At 43.2% G+C, this 18,307-nt stretch overlaps 1 protein-coding gene across 2 annotated transcripts in view; it reads right to left on the bottom strand.

Annotated features, from left to right (window-relative positions):
- Positions 1-9,717: 9,717 nt before the first annotated feature.
- Positions 9,718-18,307, bottom strand: part of LOC146822515 (uncharacterized) — an 80,440-nt gene continuing 71,850 nt past the window's right edge. For both annotated transcript variants that reach the window (XM_085613635.1, XM_085613634.1), the window contains exon 5: positions 9,718-17,055. In XM_085613635.1, coding sequence (XP_085469761.1) covers positions 11,164-17,055 — 5,892 coding nt within the window. In that variant the 3' untranslated portion in view covers positions 9,718-11,163. The remainder of the gene's footprint in view (positions 17,056-18,307) is intronic.

Below are 18,307 nucleotides of genomic sequence, written 5' to 3'. Positions count from 1 at the left end.
GAAAGTCACTTTTATTTTGGTGGCTGGGCCTATTTTCTGTCCCCGTCTGACCCTGCACGGTGGCAGCCGCTTCAGAGCTTCCAGGCACAGTGAAAAAGCCAAACAGCCGAAGGCAGCAGGATTGCTGGATGAAAAAACAACAGCAAGCTGTGTGCTGTTTATCACACAAGGCAGATTTGCTTTTTTCCTTGCAGCCCCATCTGACATCAAAACAAATTAGAGTTCCCTTTAAAGAATTTAAAACAAGTGAGGCATTTATTTTTCATTTTTAGGTCGAGCCCGGGCAGCGAGGCATGCTGTATTCGAGTGTGGATGGACCTAAAGCCCGCCCACTCTCAGGCTATATTTGTCACTGGCTTGTGTCATTGCCCTTCATAAATGCTGGCTTCTGATTCACTAATAGGCTTGTTAGTCCCGCCTTAGTATCGCTTTGTCTTCATTTGTAACCTTCCATAAGGATTGGCCCTTTTACTTCGCTTGTTACACAGTACGTCTTATTTAGTCTGTAAGCACTAATTTCTTTAATGAGTTTCTCCTACTGCAGGCACAACATGTTTCCTTGCAAGATTCAACGCGCCATGCGAGCTTTCAATTTTCAAGCAGCCTGGGTCAATGGCGGCTGCTTCTTTGAAAGGCAGTGGGTCTCGCATTTACAAGAGTTTGAGCTATTAGCATTGTAAATGGCATTGCCTTTTATTTATGAGTTATCAAAACACATCAATAAAAGGCCTTGGCATTTACAATGCCCAAAGCTTAAACTCTCGCAAATGCGAGACCTATTGCATTGCAAATGCTTGTTATCTCAAGTAGACGCTTTCTCTCAATTATCTGGTTATCGTCTTTATTCAGATAAATGCAAAGTATTACCTTTAAACGTTTTCTGTCTTAAACAAGATTTCATACAAACAGGATTGTCTTGGCAGACCTCTAAGATTAAATATCTAGGTTTGTGGTTTTCTTCTAACATTCCTGACACATTAAAAATAAATTTTGATAATATGATTAAAACTTTATCTGACTCTATTGACCGCTGGCATCCACTTTTTCTTTCTTGGTGGGGACGATTAGATTCCATCAAGATGATGCTTGCTCCTTTGATTCTTTACCTCCTTTCTATGATTCTGGTTCACATTCCTGTATTTTATTTTAAGAAAATTGACTCTCTTTTGATCAAAGTTCTTTGGAAAAATAAACCCTCACGAATTGCTCTATCGGCGCTAAAAGCAGATAAGTCTTCGGGAGGCCTTAAATTTCCTGACTTTAAATCTTATCATCATGCTTTCTCTTTAAAGCAATCCTCTCGCTGGCTTTCGGATAACCAACTGATTCTTCCTCCTATTTGGTTGAATATAGAAAAACATTTTTTATCTCCTTTTGAATTCAAGGAAACTGTTGCTTTCACGAACAACATCTCTCTTTCTCGTTCTCCAGTCATCTCTCATACTCATAAAATCCTTGCTCCTCTTCTTCCTTCTTTTTATCCTTCTTCGTCCTCACTAGATCAACAGCCTATTTGGCACAATAATTTACTACGAATTAACAACCACGCCTTTTATTGGAAGTCGTGGAGATGTAAAGGATTGCTCTGGGTTTCCCAATTATTGATTAATGGCATTCCTATTTCTTTTTTAGATTTACAGTCAAAATTTTCTTTACCATCCTCCTGTAAAGCTATATATGCTTTATTATGTTCCTCTCTTTCTCAATACCTTCATTCCTTACCATCGTTTTCTTCCCCTCCTTCCAAATGTTCCACTATCTTACCTTTACTCTCTTCTTCAACAACGGCCTCTTCCTTATATAGATGCTTATGTTTTTCCTCTATTAGGAGCGAGGGGAAAGCTGAATTGGCTTGGGAGAAAGATTTGGATGAAAATTGGCCTATTCCCTTTTGGGATAAACTTTGGCTAAAGATTCACAAGACATCCAGAGCTGCTAACACTTCTCAAACCTTGTACTTTATCTACAAACGCATTTTATTTACTCCTGTTAAGTTAGCCTCTATTTCTCCAGACTCTTCCACTGCTTGTTGGTCCTGTCCCTGTTTACTGGCTGATTTAAAGCATATGCTTTTTAACTGTCCTTCCATTTCCCGCTTCTGGCACCTAATTTGGTCTCAAATTAACAAAATCTTTCATACTCAGATTTCTTTTTCACTTACTAACATTTTCTTAGGTTCTCTATCACCTTCCTGGTCTGCAGCACCTCCTAATTCTAAGTTAGTTGATTTATTATTAGCAATAGCCTTCCACTTGATAACTTCCAATTGGAAACAGGCAGATAATGTTACTTTCAAAGCATGGTGGAACGCTGTATGTTTTCATCATCGACTGGACACTAGTTATGTTACTCCCGTCTCTCTTTCCATTAAAAGGGATCTTTTGTGGCTACCTTTGTCCTCTTATCTTACATTAGTTGCATCCAACAGTTCAATTCCAGCCAACGCTTCCGATGATGTTCAGAAACCTCCTTGAAATCCCCGTTGCTTCTTGTATTTTAATCATCATATATGCTTAGGATACTCCTTCTGTTGTATTGTTTAATTATTATCACTCTTTATATTTTAGGACCCTTCTTTATATGCTTATAAAGTTTAACTCAGGTCTTGTTTCTAATTTTGACCCTTCTCCTTCCCCTGTTTCCTTTTTCCCCTCCCGTTTTCCCTTCCCTTTTTCCTCTACTATTCCCTTTCTCTTAAAATTAGTTTTGCTAAAAAATATCAATTTATTATGCTATGTTGTATTATAAGTAAAGTTTTCTTATGTTATAATCAGTTTTTCTCAATAAACTCAAACAGTAAAAAAAAAGAATCAGCACTGGGACAAAAGGTGTGGGGGACCATACAAAAAGGGCACTTTCCTACAACATCAATGGTGACATTCATCTGGGTCAAATGTCTACTCCTTACCATGTCAAGGTGAAGTAAGAACGCATGCAGACATATCACCAAAATAATGTAATCTGAATTGACATGCTTATGCCTTTGATAATCATAAGGAAACGTATGGGATGCATACTTATATGCACATAAATTATGTCAGACATTCCTAAATTTATGTCAGAAATGCGCTATATAAGTGTGTGTTCATTCATTCATTCATTATGCCATCCTAAGAGGCCCTGTACTTTAACACTATTGCAGGCTGCATGTTTTGGAGCACAGAAAAGTGAAGAGTTGACATGGCGCACATTCCTGTGTGCCATGTCTGCAACCCACTGCCTGAGGCCTAGGTAAGTCACCCCTCTAACAGGGTGCACTAGACCCCAGGTGAGGGTACAGTGGCATGAGCCCTGTACCCCTATGGTGTCTAAGTCCATTCTTAGACAGTGTAAGTGTAGTAGAGCCATAGAGAGTATATGGTCTGGGAGTTGGTCATCACGAACTCCACAGCTCCATAATGGCTTTACTGAATTCTGGGAAGTTTGGTAGCAAACATCTCAGCACATTAAACCCCCATTGATTCCAGTGTGACATTTAATGTAAAATGCACCAAATGATCGCCCTTGATGCTGCCAGAGACGGTCTCACCTACTGCCAGCGCACTACACACTCCGTGGATGCTCCATCTCACCGGAATCTGATAAGGCCAAGTCCCGGAGGAAGACTGACAGACTGCTTCCGCAGTAGGTGTTTTTCCATTGTGGGGAATACTGTCTTCACGTCTCTTCTGAGAAAGACAGTCTTTTCTGTCAACAAGGTATGCAAGTTGCTCTAACGTTAATGCTCTCATAGTATAGCGCATAGAAATAGGTATGAGGGTGTTAAATTCTAGATGAATTTTAATGAAATTTTAACAATGCTAGAAACATTTATTTTATTCTCATTATTTATAATGTGCCTCATTGCTGTTTTTTTTTAATATTCTGTAGAGTTGCTTTAGAAGTACTGAGAAATAGCTTGTTCCTGTAATAATAAATACTTTTAAAGTAAAGTGTTCATTCTGCATAGAAAAGTGTGTGTGTGATGCTGGGAATAACGAAATAAAGTTTGTTGATGTTTTCACAGTGCCCCTTATCTGGTCATGGGATTGTTAGTAACCCAAAAGCAATAATTCTATGTCAATTACACACTGAATAATGTTTTGCGAGGCTACAATAACTTGTCTATCACATTCATCACTAGTGCACTGAGCCAAGTTCACCTGTGCCACCTGAGTGTGGGAAAGCACCCCTTGTAGAGTTATACCAAAGTCGTAACTTACACAACACTTTAGGGGATTCTCAGGAGACCTGGTGACATATCCTTTGAGGTTTCTAAGGAGACCTGATGACACCTCTTTGTAGGATTCTTAGTAGAGCTGGTGATGCATCCTTGAAGGGTTACCAGGAGACCTGGTGAAACCTCCATGAAGGAGTCTAAGTAGACCAGGTGACACCTCCTTAAAAAATTCTCTGGAGTTCTGTTGAAAGGTCCAAGAGGGATTCTAAGGAGTTTTGGTGACACCTCCTTGAAGGATTCTCAAGCAACGTGATGAACATTTCAACAAGGTGGTGTTTCTGTGTGAGAACTGGTTGAGCGTTGACCAGAATCCCTGAAAATGTAAACAAATAGCACAGGTGCACCACAAGTAGACTTAGACAAAGAGTTTTATGAAATCCATGTCCACAAGTATTCTTCAAAATTCTTCTTTATTTCAATGAAGTTTTAAAACATGATCGAGATGATCAGAACACAGCTGACGCGTTTTGTCCTTATCAGAAGGACTTCTTCAGGGCGTAATAAATCTGTTCGATTGTTGGCGTTGTAAATAGTCCACAGAGCAAGCGGAATAAATGGTATAAAATACTTCCGTCATCAAACGTATTATATTTGGGTTTTAAACAGCGCTTTATCTAGAATGAAAGGCAAATGGATGTATAATAACTCCCAGTCAAAGGGATCCAAGGTTCCCAGGTCAGGGAACAGGATGTCAAAAAAAAGTAATTGCACTGTTGCAACAGCCGGCCAGTATCAGTCGGGTGTTCCTCTTTCATCAGTGGAAAACTAGACGGGAAAATTCTCACTAATAATTGGTAATGCTTCCAGAGGCATCCGAAGAAGACCTGGTGACACTTCCATGAAGAATTCTGACTTCCATGAAGAGTTTAAGCCTCCATGAAGGATTCTCAGGAGACTTCATGGCAGGTCTTCTGAGACCTTCTTTTTACTCAAAAGCTATTTGTGAGAAGTTGGCCTGGCATATGCTGGTCACTAGTTATAGTGGCCCCCTTGCACCAGTCCAATTCGACTCTTATCGTAGGTAGGTTTAAGACAACCTTTTAAAGAAAGCTATCCTAGTGGTAGCTGTGGAGAGCAGCCTTCAGGCTAAGTCTCAGAGGAATGTAAAGCAGCTTGTTTTACCTTATAATCTCTTGAATTACCAAATGAAAGGACACCAAACAGGTATATATATCAAATATATATGTATTTATTTCTAGACACACTATACTAATCTCTTTATGAGATTAGAAGCCAGGAACACATTCAAATATCAACGTTTCACAATAAGTCAAGCACAAATATGGCTGGGGCCCTAGGGGCGTACCAGACCATATACTAAAAAAGAGGGTTAGGAAAGTCGACTTGCAGAATGACAAGGCCTAGGGCCTGTAGAATCGCTGGGGCTTCACTACTGCAGTGAAAGCAGGTAAGTAGCAGACCCATGGGAGACGCATGCAGTGTGTGAACACAGACGCGGGTTCCCTATGGATTACAATGGAGCAAGTCGCGGTTTGATTTTTAAAGTTTTAGGGTACTTTGAGGAAGTCTACAAGCAATCCACTTACAAGGTAAGTAATTCGAGGGTCAACACACACTAGGGCATCGGAGTGCACGAGTTACCTCACCCATGGAAGCCGGGTGCATAGGGGTCTTTTGGTGTCGGGTCGCGTCGCTGTTTTCTATGGAGACCAAAGAAGACTTGCTGCTTGCGTCGACTGGAGAAGTGTCCGGTGGAATCCAAAGGTGGATTCGAGAGGCAGATGACCTGAAAATTGAAGGGACAGTGTTCACAGTCACTTGCCAGTGACCGGGGGCCAGGAAGCTGGTTGCCCACGGAAGTCGGGTGATTTCAGGTGATCATGGGTGTTTTGACTCTTCGCTCACGAGGTCCAGGAAGGATCGACGATGACCAGCAGCTGGATTCGGAGTGACCCACAAAGTTTGCAGCTTACTGAGGTGTCGGCAGCCGGATTGGAGCCAACAAGCCTTGGCAACAGCAAGTCTTGTGGAAATCAAAGAAAGTCAGCGTTGCAGACCAGCAAGGTCTGAGGGACTCACCCAGCAAGGGTGAGTGAGGGCAGGCCTGAAGCAATCAGAGGAGCCCTTTGAGTTGATAAGAAAGTCTTCGGGGGACCCACAAGCCAACGGGCAAGGGATCGCAAAGACACCTCTGGAGGAAATACTTCACAGGAGCCCACGGTCACTCGGGATGGGGTAGGCCTCTGATTTTCGCTGCACAGTCTGCTGGAGGCTTGGGCCACAAATGGTCCAAAGCACAAGTTTGTAGAACGTCGTGAAGGGGTTGCACTTGACAATAGTGCACGGTTCCCAGGTATTGCAGTTCCTCATCACTCGTGGGGTCCACTTGCCGCAGCTTCGCTGGGGACTCACAATGGCCGTCGAAAAGTCAGGAAATTTACTTCTGGGGCTGCAAGGACTTCGAACTCCGGCGGGAGCTGGAAAGTTTGCGACCATTGATTAGAGTTTCTGGTGCCTGCCAAGCAGGGGAGTCACTCCTTGACTCCAAGGGAGATTCTTCTGTCTTCCAAAGGTAGTGGAACATTGAAGGGCCAGGATTCTTCTTTGTAGAGCGTCATCCAGGGTTATCTGCTTTGAAATGGCAAGGTTTGCTACCTTATACTGAAGATAGGGGAGGGACTAGCTCTATGACCACTCCTCTGGGAGGGTCAGGGTAGGGGGTGGTTACACCCACTTCCCTTTGTCCGGTTTCATGCCAGAGCAGGGACAGGTAGCCACTGAACCGGTTTGAGCTGGCATATGCACAGAGGAGCCTACTGCTCCCCCAGTGCAGGACTTCAAAGCACTCTAGAAGTGCACCCACCCAGCCCCAATACACTAAATCCTGTCTGGAAGGTGGTGACACCTCCCTGTGACAGGATACCTATTGTTGGGCCTCCTCCACTGCGAGTTTCAGTCAGCAGCAGGAGGGAAGCCCAGTGTCTGTGCTGGTGGCATCCATTTTGTGATGCCAGGGCTCTTTCAGATTTCTACAGTAGGCACATGTCATCCCCTCTAGAAGGTGGGGATCATACTCCCACATCATGGACTGATGTGGGGGTATGATTCCAAGCTGTTTGACACCAAACAGGACATGTTTTGATGCAGTCATTCCAAAACTAGCATTATAATGCACTTAAGAGTATATGGTTTAACCGCATCCACAAACAGCCATAGAGAATAGACTCTGGTAGCTGTATAGGGGCCCTGCTCATGCAGAGGCACCCCCTCACATTGTAAACCAAGCACCCTGCCCTCAGGATGGATAGGGCCTGCCATAGGGGTGGCTGATAGGTTTATATGTGTGTGTATGGTGAGATATAGAAACCTACACCTCAGTGAGGAGTGCTAACACTACCTCACCCAGGCTGCAGTAGCAGGCCTGTGGTGTCAGATTGAGTCTGCTTCCCAGGGGTGGCATAATACATGCTTCAGCCCCTGGTAGGCCTGTGAAGTACCTATGCCCTAGGTACCTAAGGTACCATAAACTAGGGGCTCATAAGGTACCACAGTATCCAATCACTAGTGCATCTAGTATGCACACCAAGTCGTTTAGATAGAACAGAGAGGCTGGGGCCCTGATTAGCAGGGACCCAGCCAGACTATAGCCAGAAACCAGTGTATATATCAGAAAAAAAGTGGGGGCAACATAAGTGCAGATCCTACTCTCCTACACCATTAGCTAACTTTCACAAAACAGCTGTCATTGAGATCAGCTTTGACATTCTGCGATGTCTCGATAACTACAGTGAAGTGTCTTGCTGGCTCTTACATGCTCACCTCAGTGAAAAGTACACACATCATTCACAAAGACACAGACATAAAAATCACTGTCCAAATTAGGTACACTAAATCAAGAAAATCAGGAATCAGAGCCATGTGCACACTCAACCCTAACCAAAATGAAGAATTAAATTAATGGAGCCATTTAATATCACCAAGGGATTCCAGGGAGATGTACCTCTTTACAAACAACGGTCAATCACAAGGGCAGTTATTTCAAACAATCATTATCAAGATTTCATCTAATTTATGAAGTCAATGCGCCTCACAATGCATTAATTTAATGTTTACATGTGCAAAACAGACACAAAACAATACATCTCTTATAGACTTGCTTATAGATCTCTTATAGGCCTGCTTTATAGATCTCTTATAGGCCTGCTTTATAAGGCTCTTATAGACCTGCTCTATAGATCTCTTATAGACCTGCTCTATACATCTCTTATAGACCCGCTCTATAGCTCTCTTAGAGACCTGCTTTATAGAGCTCTTACAGACCTGCTTTATAGATCTCTTAAAGACCTGCTTTATAGATCTCTTAGAGATCTGCTTTATAGAGCTCTTAGAGACCTGCTTTATAGATCTCTTACAGACCTGCTTTATAGATCTCTTAGAGCCCTGCTTTATAGAGCTCAGACCTGCTTTATAGATATCTTACAGACCTGCTTTATAGATCTGCTTTACAGATCTCTTACAGAGCTGCTTTATAGATCTCTTATAGATCTCTTATAGACCTCCTTTATAGATCTCTTACAGACCTGCTTTAAAGATCTCGTATATACCTGCTTTATAGATCTCTTATAGACCTGCTTTATAAATCTCTTATAGACCTGCTTTATAGATCTCTTACAGATCTGCTTTATAGATCTCTTATAGACCTGTTTTATAGATCTCTTACAGACCTGCTTTATAGATCTTACAGACTTGCTTTATAGATCTCTTGTAGACCTGCTTTATAGATCTCTTACAGACCTGCTTTATAGATCTCTTAAAGACCTGCCTTATAGACCTCTTATAGACCTGCTTTAAAGATCTCTTACAGGCCTGCTTTATAGATCTCTTACCTGCTTTATAGATCTCCTATATACCTGCTTTATAGATCTCTTGTAGACCTGCTTTATAGATCTCTTACAGACCTGCTTTATTGATCTCTTATAGACCTGCTTTATAGATCTATTGTAGACCTGCTTTATAGATCTCTTATAGACCTGCTTTATCGATATCTTACAGACCTGCTTTATAGATCTCTTACAGACCTGCTTTATAGATCTCTTATAGATCTGCTTTATAGATCTCTTATAGACCTGCTTTATAGATCTCTTACAGACCTGCTTTATAGAACTCTTACAGACCTACTTCATAGATCTCTTATAGACCTGCTTTATAGATCTAATCGATCTGAATGGTTGGTCCTTCAGGAAAGGATCTGCTATTTTCCAGAAGACCAGTAGACATTCTGAGACATTATAAATTGTTTAAGAATGTATAATGTATGAGTGACTTACAAACTGTTCAAGTCACAATATGATGTAAGTGTTGGTCTAATAAGGTATGCCATTCTGCTCATTTCAGGAATGTGTGTAGTGTAAGGGAATGGTTATACATGGCTTATCAATGGTCAATGCATATGTCTAAAGCTGTTGACTTTTAATTCTATATCAGATGAGGTTATTAACAGACACATTTCATTAAGGTAAATAATGAACAAACACTTGTTGGGGCAGTATTCAAGGTTTAATAGGTTGGTGATCCATCTGTTGTTAACAGAGCCTTTTAATTTCTTGTGCTCCCGAACAGCAGTAAAACAAGCATCATAGGCAAAATGTGAATGATTTTAGTGACATGCTTGACATCCTGATTTATTGTAAAAGGTTATGCACGTGATACCTCTGTTTTGCTTGTGCGTATATGCATACATATATATAGTCAAATATTTTTGGAAAGAGGCGAAAACATAGAGCAATGTACCCCGTTACTTTGTGAAAAAATCCAGATGGACAACAAAGGAAAATAGACCGTTGCACAATGATCATAATAATAAATTGTTTATGTTTTCCAGGATGAATCATATATTGCTATTAAACTTCAACTAATGAGCAATTAGAGATTGAGTTTTGGTTCTTTATATCACAAATTAGGAGGATCGTCTTCAGGACTCATTTCGTAGTGCACTGTACAAGTAAACTATATCATTCATGTATTTCAAAAAGTACTTGGATCAATAATAAAATGAATTCTAGATAATACTTGTTTAAAACAAGTTCTCTTTGATTCACACTGTTGGAAAGAGTTAAGCAAAATGAAAGCAGAGTGTATCTTTGCCTAATTCTCCTCCTGCCAAGCAGCACCTGGTCACATTTAACCTGACTATATGCCTTTGAAGCACTGTACTCTATGGGTATAAGTAAAATAAACATTAACATATAATGGACCATTAATTGATACTAGAGTCATTCACAGAAGATAACATAATGATGTAGTGTATGAACTCCAGGGCTAGAAAAGTACAAGATATTACAACACCAATGCGACGTTTCAAAAATCAAGTCCTATGATGGCTATCGGGTGTGTAAAGCAATCTTCGCATTTTCCGGGGGTAATACTTTGCAACAGTGACTACATTATGTTCAGTGGTCAATGCTACTTGCTGCCCAAGCAGTATCCTCTGTGACAGACATCCACTTCCCTTCTCACCATGGGGGCTCACCATCTTTTTATGGGATTAAATAAATATCATCTTTTCTTTACGCTGAACTGCACCAAATTATTCATGCTTTCAGCACGTTGTGTACACAATGGAAATAACATCCTGGAAGTTTGCAATGCTGTTCTGCGAGGAGTCAGAATAGTAAAGTCAGTTGTGTACCATCGGCTCACCCTGACATAGAAAGTGGAATTGCTGAGACACCTGGGATTTCTCGGACGTGTGGTGGATCTGGCTCAAATTCTGATACTTGTAGTCTAGCTTCATGTTAAAAACAATTACTAGAATATGTTTTACTCAGATAAAAGTAGCAAACTAAATAGAAAAATATATTTATGGTTTTAAATTGTGTTTAAAATAGTTTTTCCTTGATTGTATGTTATATGCAATAACACAATTGAAATGTTTACTAATTGATTATATTTTTCTCTTTCTATATTGAAATAGGCAGAATATTCTAACATTTCAGTACATGGGATGAAGACGTCCTCAGTATCACACAAGTTCCCATTGGTTTTTGGCTATTCAATAAAGTATCCAAAGGAATCACCACTCCAAACATTATGAAAACATGACGATAGTCTATGGATTTGAACCAATTTTTTATAAGAACCCCTTCCAGAGAGTCTGTGTCTGTGCCTTTTGGAAATGTAATCTCTAAGTCATCTTCCAGTTTCCTAAATTGTATATCTTTTACTTCATCATTACCCACAGTTCCAAAGTAGATCATATCCATGGCCTTGTCTTTAGAGAAGTTGTCGATTCTTTTAAGACCAGTTGCCTCCCGCAGGTAGTAAATGTCACTTCCTTCCCCGCCATGGAGAACATCAGAGCCCCCCATGGGCTGAATAAGGTCACTTCCACCTTCACCGCTTAGATAATTGTCCTTGTCGCTCCCTACAAGGATATCATCGTAGCTGGTCCCAAGCACATTCTCCACACTGAAGTACAGATCGCCTTCAGCATCGGCACCCGTGCCATAGCCCAAGCCTAGGTTTACCAGAACTCCAGTGTGATCTGTGTGGTTCCCCCAGAAAAGTACAGTATCAGACCCAGATCCCCCATAGACTTTATCCGAGCCTGGACCAGGATAGATAACATCATCCCCGGCTCCAGCCAAGATATAGTCGTCCCCCTCTCCTCCATGGACCTCATCTTCCCCAGTTCCACCTGACAGGTAGTCTGCCCCATCAGACCCCTGAAGAAGGTCATTGCCCCTTAGTCCATAGAGCACGTCGGTGTCCTTTCCACCCACCAATACATTCTTCAGGTCATTTCCCATGATGGTGTTTCTGCTCCGAATTGATCCATATACAGTTGGAATGGTGCGAAGAAGGCCATCAGACAGGTTCATGTGGAGGTCTGTTGGAAGATCCTTCCTATCCAGAAATAAGGGCTGGATCTGAAAAGTTTCCTCAGACACTGTGAACCAAACCTTGTCCCTGCTCTGCATTATCAGGTGTCTCTGCTCTTTATGCTGAATGTATCCTTTTAGCTCACATGTCCACCTGGCTGCAGGTGATGCACTAACGAGCAAATCTGTTCTTGATAAACGTGATATATTGATAGCCTTGAACTCCACATCGAGAATAAGAAAATCAATACTTTGGTCTTCTGCAAAATTATCAAGAACATATCTTCCTTGATATTCTGTTTTGAGGATATACGTATCTTTACCATCAAGACCACTCATAAAGGCACCCCCACTGCCAGGGTCCAAGAAATTGTCCTTCACATTTCCCCATATTGTAACAAACTTTGGGGGACCAATTATCTTTGTTGCATTTGCGTAGACACCAGTGCGAGTGTCAATGGTATTAGGATGGGTATCTGATGTGATACCGGACGTGGAAGAGTCCACGGCATAGACTAGGGGTACATTTCCGTTCCCAAGCTCGAAAGTTATCCCATCCTCTGTCTGGATCCATAGGTGCTGGTTCTGTTCAGATAGGTGCCAATTTTGCAAACGGACAGCACATCTCCTACCCCTGATGATGACGTCAGGGGAGTCTGCAGGGTTTGTATATCTCAGTGTGCTAAACTTCTCTTTCAAAAACAAAACATCAGGCAGACTGTCTTCAGCATAGTTATTGATAATAGCAGGTTGCTCAGTTTTGCAATCAACAGTGTAAGTGTCACGGCCGTCCCCTCCCTTTAGGAAATCCCCGTCACCACCAGCAAAGAAGTTGGGTTTTCTGTTGCCTATGATCATATCCTTGAATGATGAACCTATGACAGTCATTATGTTCTCATTCCCTGGAATGGTGTTTAGGTCAAGGGACATCCCTGTGTCCGAGTTACGGAAATCCATGATTAACGGCCTTATCTTGGGTTCAGCAGTCGTGTTTGACACCTGGAAAATAACAAAGTCCTTGGTTTGGAACATGATGTGCTGCCATTCCCAGCCCAACTTCCATCCCTTGATAATCACACAGCCTGAGGAGGCAGAATCCCAGATCTTGAGAGAAGATGTGCTGACAATGGCTACTTTTACATTTTTATACTCAGCAGCTATTTGAACGGTGTCTATTTCTCCATCTGAGGCTTGGTTGTTGATTGTGTCACAGGTCTCTTTCTCTTCCAGTACATACATGTCTTTGCCATTGCCCCCCGTGAGAAGGTTGACGCCCTTCCCACCCTGAAGCACGTTTCCCACATCATTGCCTAAAATGACATCATTGTAATCACTTCCTTTAACAAAGACGACTCTTTCCCAGGGTGAGAGTTTCAGGTTTACATTGCACCCTTCAGTGTCTCTAGAATAATCCAGGACTGTCACTTCTAGGGCGACTCTCCCATCCAGTAGAACTTTCCCCACTTTAAACAATGCACCGTCGCGACTTTTAAAACTCAAGTGTTGATATGACTCTCCCATAAACCAGCTCCTGATGACTATGCGGTGATTGTTGTTGTAGAACAGCTTCAGGTCCTGTCCTTCTTTCCTTGCTGATATTTGGCTGAACTTGATGTTGATTATTACAAGATCCATGGCCTGATCCTCTGCCTGGTTACAAATGTCTGTGTCTCCACCGTCCTCAGGGATGAAGTAGACATCTTGGCCATTTCCACCGTGAACCAAGCTTCTCTGTGGCCCCAGAAAGAAAAGGTCATTCCCGTTGTTGCCAAATAGCTTGTAGAAGTATGTATCGAGAGAGTAATGCAGGCCTGGTGGCTTTCTTTGCTGGACTGCATAGAACCGGTTAGGTTTTGAGTTGCCTGTGTAGGTGCCATGCAAAGAGCTTTCATCTGGCACCACCGAGCCAATCGCATCTTCTTTCCTCACTGGGATCCACAGAATTGTGGCTGATTTCTTTACAAATGCAACTTTAACTGCTTCCCCAAATCCTAAAATGATGTCCACTGTTTCGCACCCTCTCTGGAAAGGGTACTCTTTGGGCAGTCTTCCAGAAGTGACTGGGTCATTGATGGTTACGATCATAGAGTTGTGGTCGGTCAATTCAACGTACAGATTGCCTCCGTAGCCAGAATCTTTCCCCTGGGTGAAGTCGATCACCGTGTGACACCTGTCACCCGCCCCCTGCTCATCGAGCTTGAAGTAATTTTTGGGGGTCTTCAGCTCATCCACCAGCTGCATGCTCTTTTTGTGCTCCTCATCTAGTTTATGGATCTCACTGAATGCATGGAAAATGTTAAACTGATTTATTATTTCTACAAAAGAATCAATAATGTCCCGGACACCAAGAACAATTCCTTTTAGGACTGCCACAAAACGTTGCCCGACACCGGCGTCGGGCGGCAATGAGTCGAGCTCGTGCTTGATCTCATGGTACAAAGGATCTATCGCCAAGCGAATTATAGTCAAAGCAACAGTGACTGGCAGCATTTCCGGCCCGAGCAAGCTGGTTACTAATATTGTTCCATCCAAGGCGGCATCCACGAATCCAATGGCACTGTCCTGCTTAATATCTTCATATATATTAAATGCAGTAAATGCAACAGAAAGACCTGGAATGCTTTCGGCTGCTTCTCCTATTGATGACAATGAGTTAGTAAATTTAGCGGCGGCGACCCCTTCCAGCTTCTCAGAGATCTTAGCAACCGCCTGCTTTGAGGTGCTGCTGATGAAGTCATTGACGACTGCATTAACACCTGAGAGTTCTGTTACACCGTGAACGCCCTGCGCCACCATGACTCCGCCCTCCCAGTCCCGTCCTTGGGAGAACATCTGGTTTGCTGCTTGGAAGCCCATTAGGGTACCGTAAATGCCCAAACCGTGATTAATCTTGCTGGACGTAGAGTGGACGTCGCTGAAGTAGGAGTGCATGAGCTCCTCGGATTTTGAAGACCCTGCTTCTTCGGGGATAATGATCTCCTTGGTCATCAGGGGGTCTGTCTTGCTCTGTAATCTTAGCTTCAATCCACCACTGTATTTCTCAAGGGATTTGACTTTCCGATAGTCCGAGAGATCTCCATATCTCTGATCCGTCATGATGTCTCTGATCTTTTCCTGTAAGTGCTGCTGATCTTCTGCTGTCTTCAGAAGTAACTGTGGCTGCAGACTCCTCCCGCGCACCGCCTCTTCGAATCCTTGCATCCGACCCACATCCTTGTCAGACAGAGGTCCTATCTGTGCCCTGCATCCATAATCAATATCTGTGTTATCTGCTGGTAACTTATCAAGTACCTGCGTCTGTACTTCTTTTAAACTATGTTCTGAGAGCGGCTCGGCGTTGTTTTGCTGACCAGTGATGAAATGGGCTCTAGATTTCCTTGTAAGCCATAACTTCATAGCAGCCAATGTATCAGCATGCACACTAGCAGAAGGCTGGTGTTCCACACCTATTCCGGCTATTATCCCTTTCCATGTACCCCCCTTTGCCATTGGATTACTTGCCCTAAAATCTGCCCATGTGGAAGTGGCATCCCACATCAGCCTGTTTGTTATGAACACTCGGGGGTTGCGAACAGCTTCAGAGATGTGAGTTGCAAGGACAGCCATGCCATCATAAACATTGATGTTGTTAGAAATTTTTTCATGCTCTCCATCAACCCAGTTTTTAGCCATTTTTACAAAATTGTCTGTGCTGTGCATCCCGCCCATTGAAGAGTAATCTTCTCTGATTTGCCCTGGAGGATGTGCATGCGCTTGCTCTGTTGCTCCGTAGAAAAATACGTAGAAGTCATTTAAATTCATTTCATAAACAAAATGTTTGAAGCGAAAATATCTAAATTCACTGGATAACCTGTTGAGAATTTGAGTCTCCAAAGTTTGAAGATTATTGTTTGTCTCTGCTCCCTCATGTAGTTTTTCCCACGTGGTTTTCAGGTCAAAATTCTGACTCTCAATAATCTTCTCACGCTCTAATAGTTTGAATCTAGCTTGCAACATCTCACGGCGAATCTGGTTGGAATCTTGGATCATCTGGCTGATAGTATTCTTCAGTCCATCCATGCTGTTCACTGTTCTGACATCTATGAATGCATTACCACCATCCTTCCTGAATATTCCCAATTTCTCCGTTATTGTACCTTGCATATCCTGTGCTGGCAAAATGTTTGAAGGAAAAAGCTTCTTGACTTTAGTCTCAATGATATCATTAATTACGTCATCTTCAATTAGATGATACTTATTTTTGCTTTTAATGTAAAGAGGCTCATTTGTGGGGGGGCTAAGCGGATGTAACTCTAAGGTACCTTTATTCTCTTCATGCCACTGGTGACTCTTTCTTGAACCGTCTGTAGTCTCGTGAAGTTTGTTGTCATCTCCTAAGTAGAATGTTTTCTTGTGCTTTGGGTTATGTTGGCTCCAGAGCTCAGACGCCTCTGACTCTGCGGTTCTCTTGGTGCCATCAGGTAAGACATAGGTTGTAACAGTTCGCGCTGAGACAGACCCAACTTCCAGCCCCCCTTCCCGCATGTTCACCAAAAACTCCTCCACAAACTGCTTCCCTTTGGCTCCCACAGCATCACAGGAAACCAGACTAACTTCTCGAAGGGTTCTACTTTTCTTAGACATGTGAAGCTCTGCTCTTTCTCTCTGAAGGGCCAAGAGAGAGTCCGCTAGTTGCTTCGAAGTCTTCCCACCCAACATAAAGTCTCCGCCTCTCACGGCCCCGTGGCCAACAACAAGGAGCTTTGTATGCGGCGTCAGCTCCACGGTGTTGGCGCCCCTGGTGCGGAGAAGAGTAAAGTGCTGCGTGTTCTCACTCCATTCCATCAATGTCCTCTGCCTGCGGGTCCCGCTCTCCTTCTGAAACAGAGATTCGCCGCTGGTCTTCACTGTCTCATCGGACCCAAGCATAAGAATGACTTCATGGTTCACCCCTTCGATCTCAGGCAAGCTTCGATCTGTTTCTGGTGGCTGGCTCTCAAGAAGTTGCTTTGCTATCTGTGGGAGAGAAACAAATCAGATTAATTTTCTTTGCTGCTAAATCATCCGTCACAAGACCCTCTCTTTTTTGTTTTTCAAAAATCAAAAGGAATGTCTTTGAATTTTTATCGAAAACCCAATCAAGTGTTTGTAAACCTTAGTTTGAAAGATGAAAATCCTGGTACAACTCATGATTTTGCTACGTGCTTTAGCACTTTATAATAGTGCTGGACTGGCTCCATAGAGCAGGAGGGGCCTTCCCAGGCAGCCTTCAATGGTACCAGGGGCATCAGCAGCGTAAGAAGCCGCGTGCAGGACTGTACGGTGGGAGGAGCCTGGCGGTGTCCTAGTCCAGAGACCAGGATGTGATGGAGAAACACGGAACGGGACAGTCAGTGTACAGTTGTTTTTTCCATAGTTACAGTCTGAGGGACAAAGAGATAATGTGTTTCACCCAGAATCACATTATGTTGCGGTGGGGTGATTTAACTCAGGTTACAATTCAGGTCTGTAGGTTCCAGAATAATCAATTTAGTCACCAAACTACCAGTAGCGGCTGCTACCGATCGGGAGAGGAAGGGGATGGGAGCAGGACAGAAAGAAAAAATAAATAAGAAAACACTTACCTGGGCCGGCCGGCCGCCACCTCTTTTCCATCCTCTTCTTCCTGTCTCGGCTGGCTGCAAGAAGGAGCAGGAACCATCCGGGCTCCCAGGCTCCCTATAGCCCATCACAAAGCTGCAATGCAGCGTTGTGTTCGGTCTAAGCGCCGAACCACGGTGCTCAGATGGGGACTGTGAGGCTTTGCATATTCCTGGGGAAGATGCCCAGTGCGCAGGACGGTTTGGCTGGCCCAAGAGGGCCGGCTGAGCAGACATGCGCACTTAAGGAGTGTAAACCACTCCTCTCACTGATCTGGCCAGCCCCGCCCACCCCGAGAGCCACTCAGTTCAACGGGGAGAAAAATGATAATAATGATACTTTATTATCATTTTCTTCTCCCTATTGAAGTCAGTGGGGCGATGCTCCTCCGCCTTAGCTGAGGAGCCGCCACTGTAGGGGAGAATCACATGCACTTTAGCACTGGTCAGCAGTGGGGCGATGCTCCTCCACCCTAGTGGAAGAGCCGCCACTGCAGACCACCCTCCTCTCTTCCTAGCATTTCTTAGCACAGGGAGACAATATTCCTCGTCCATGTCAAAACCGGCAATGATATAGGGCCTGATTACGATCTTGGCAGACAGGTCACTCCGTCACAACGCTGACGGAT

Source organism: Triturus cristatus, chromosome 6 (assembly GCF_964204655.1).
Source record: "Triturus cristatus chromosome 6, aTriCri1.1, whole genome shotgun sequence".
NCBI classification, from domain to species: Eukaryota; Metazoa; Chordata; class Amphibia; order Caudata; family Salamandridae; genus Triturus; species Triturus cristatus.
The sequence above is the reverse complement of the archived record's forward strand: the minus strand, read 5'-3'. Positions and strand labels throughout refer to the sequence as shown.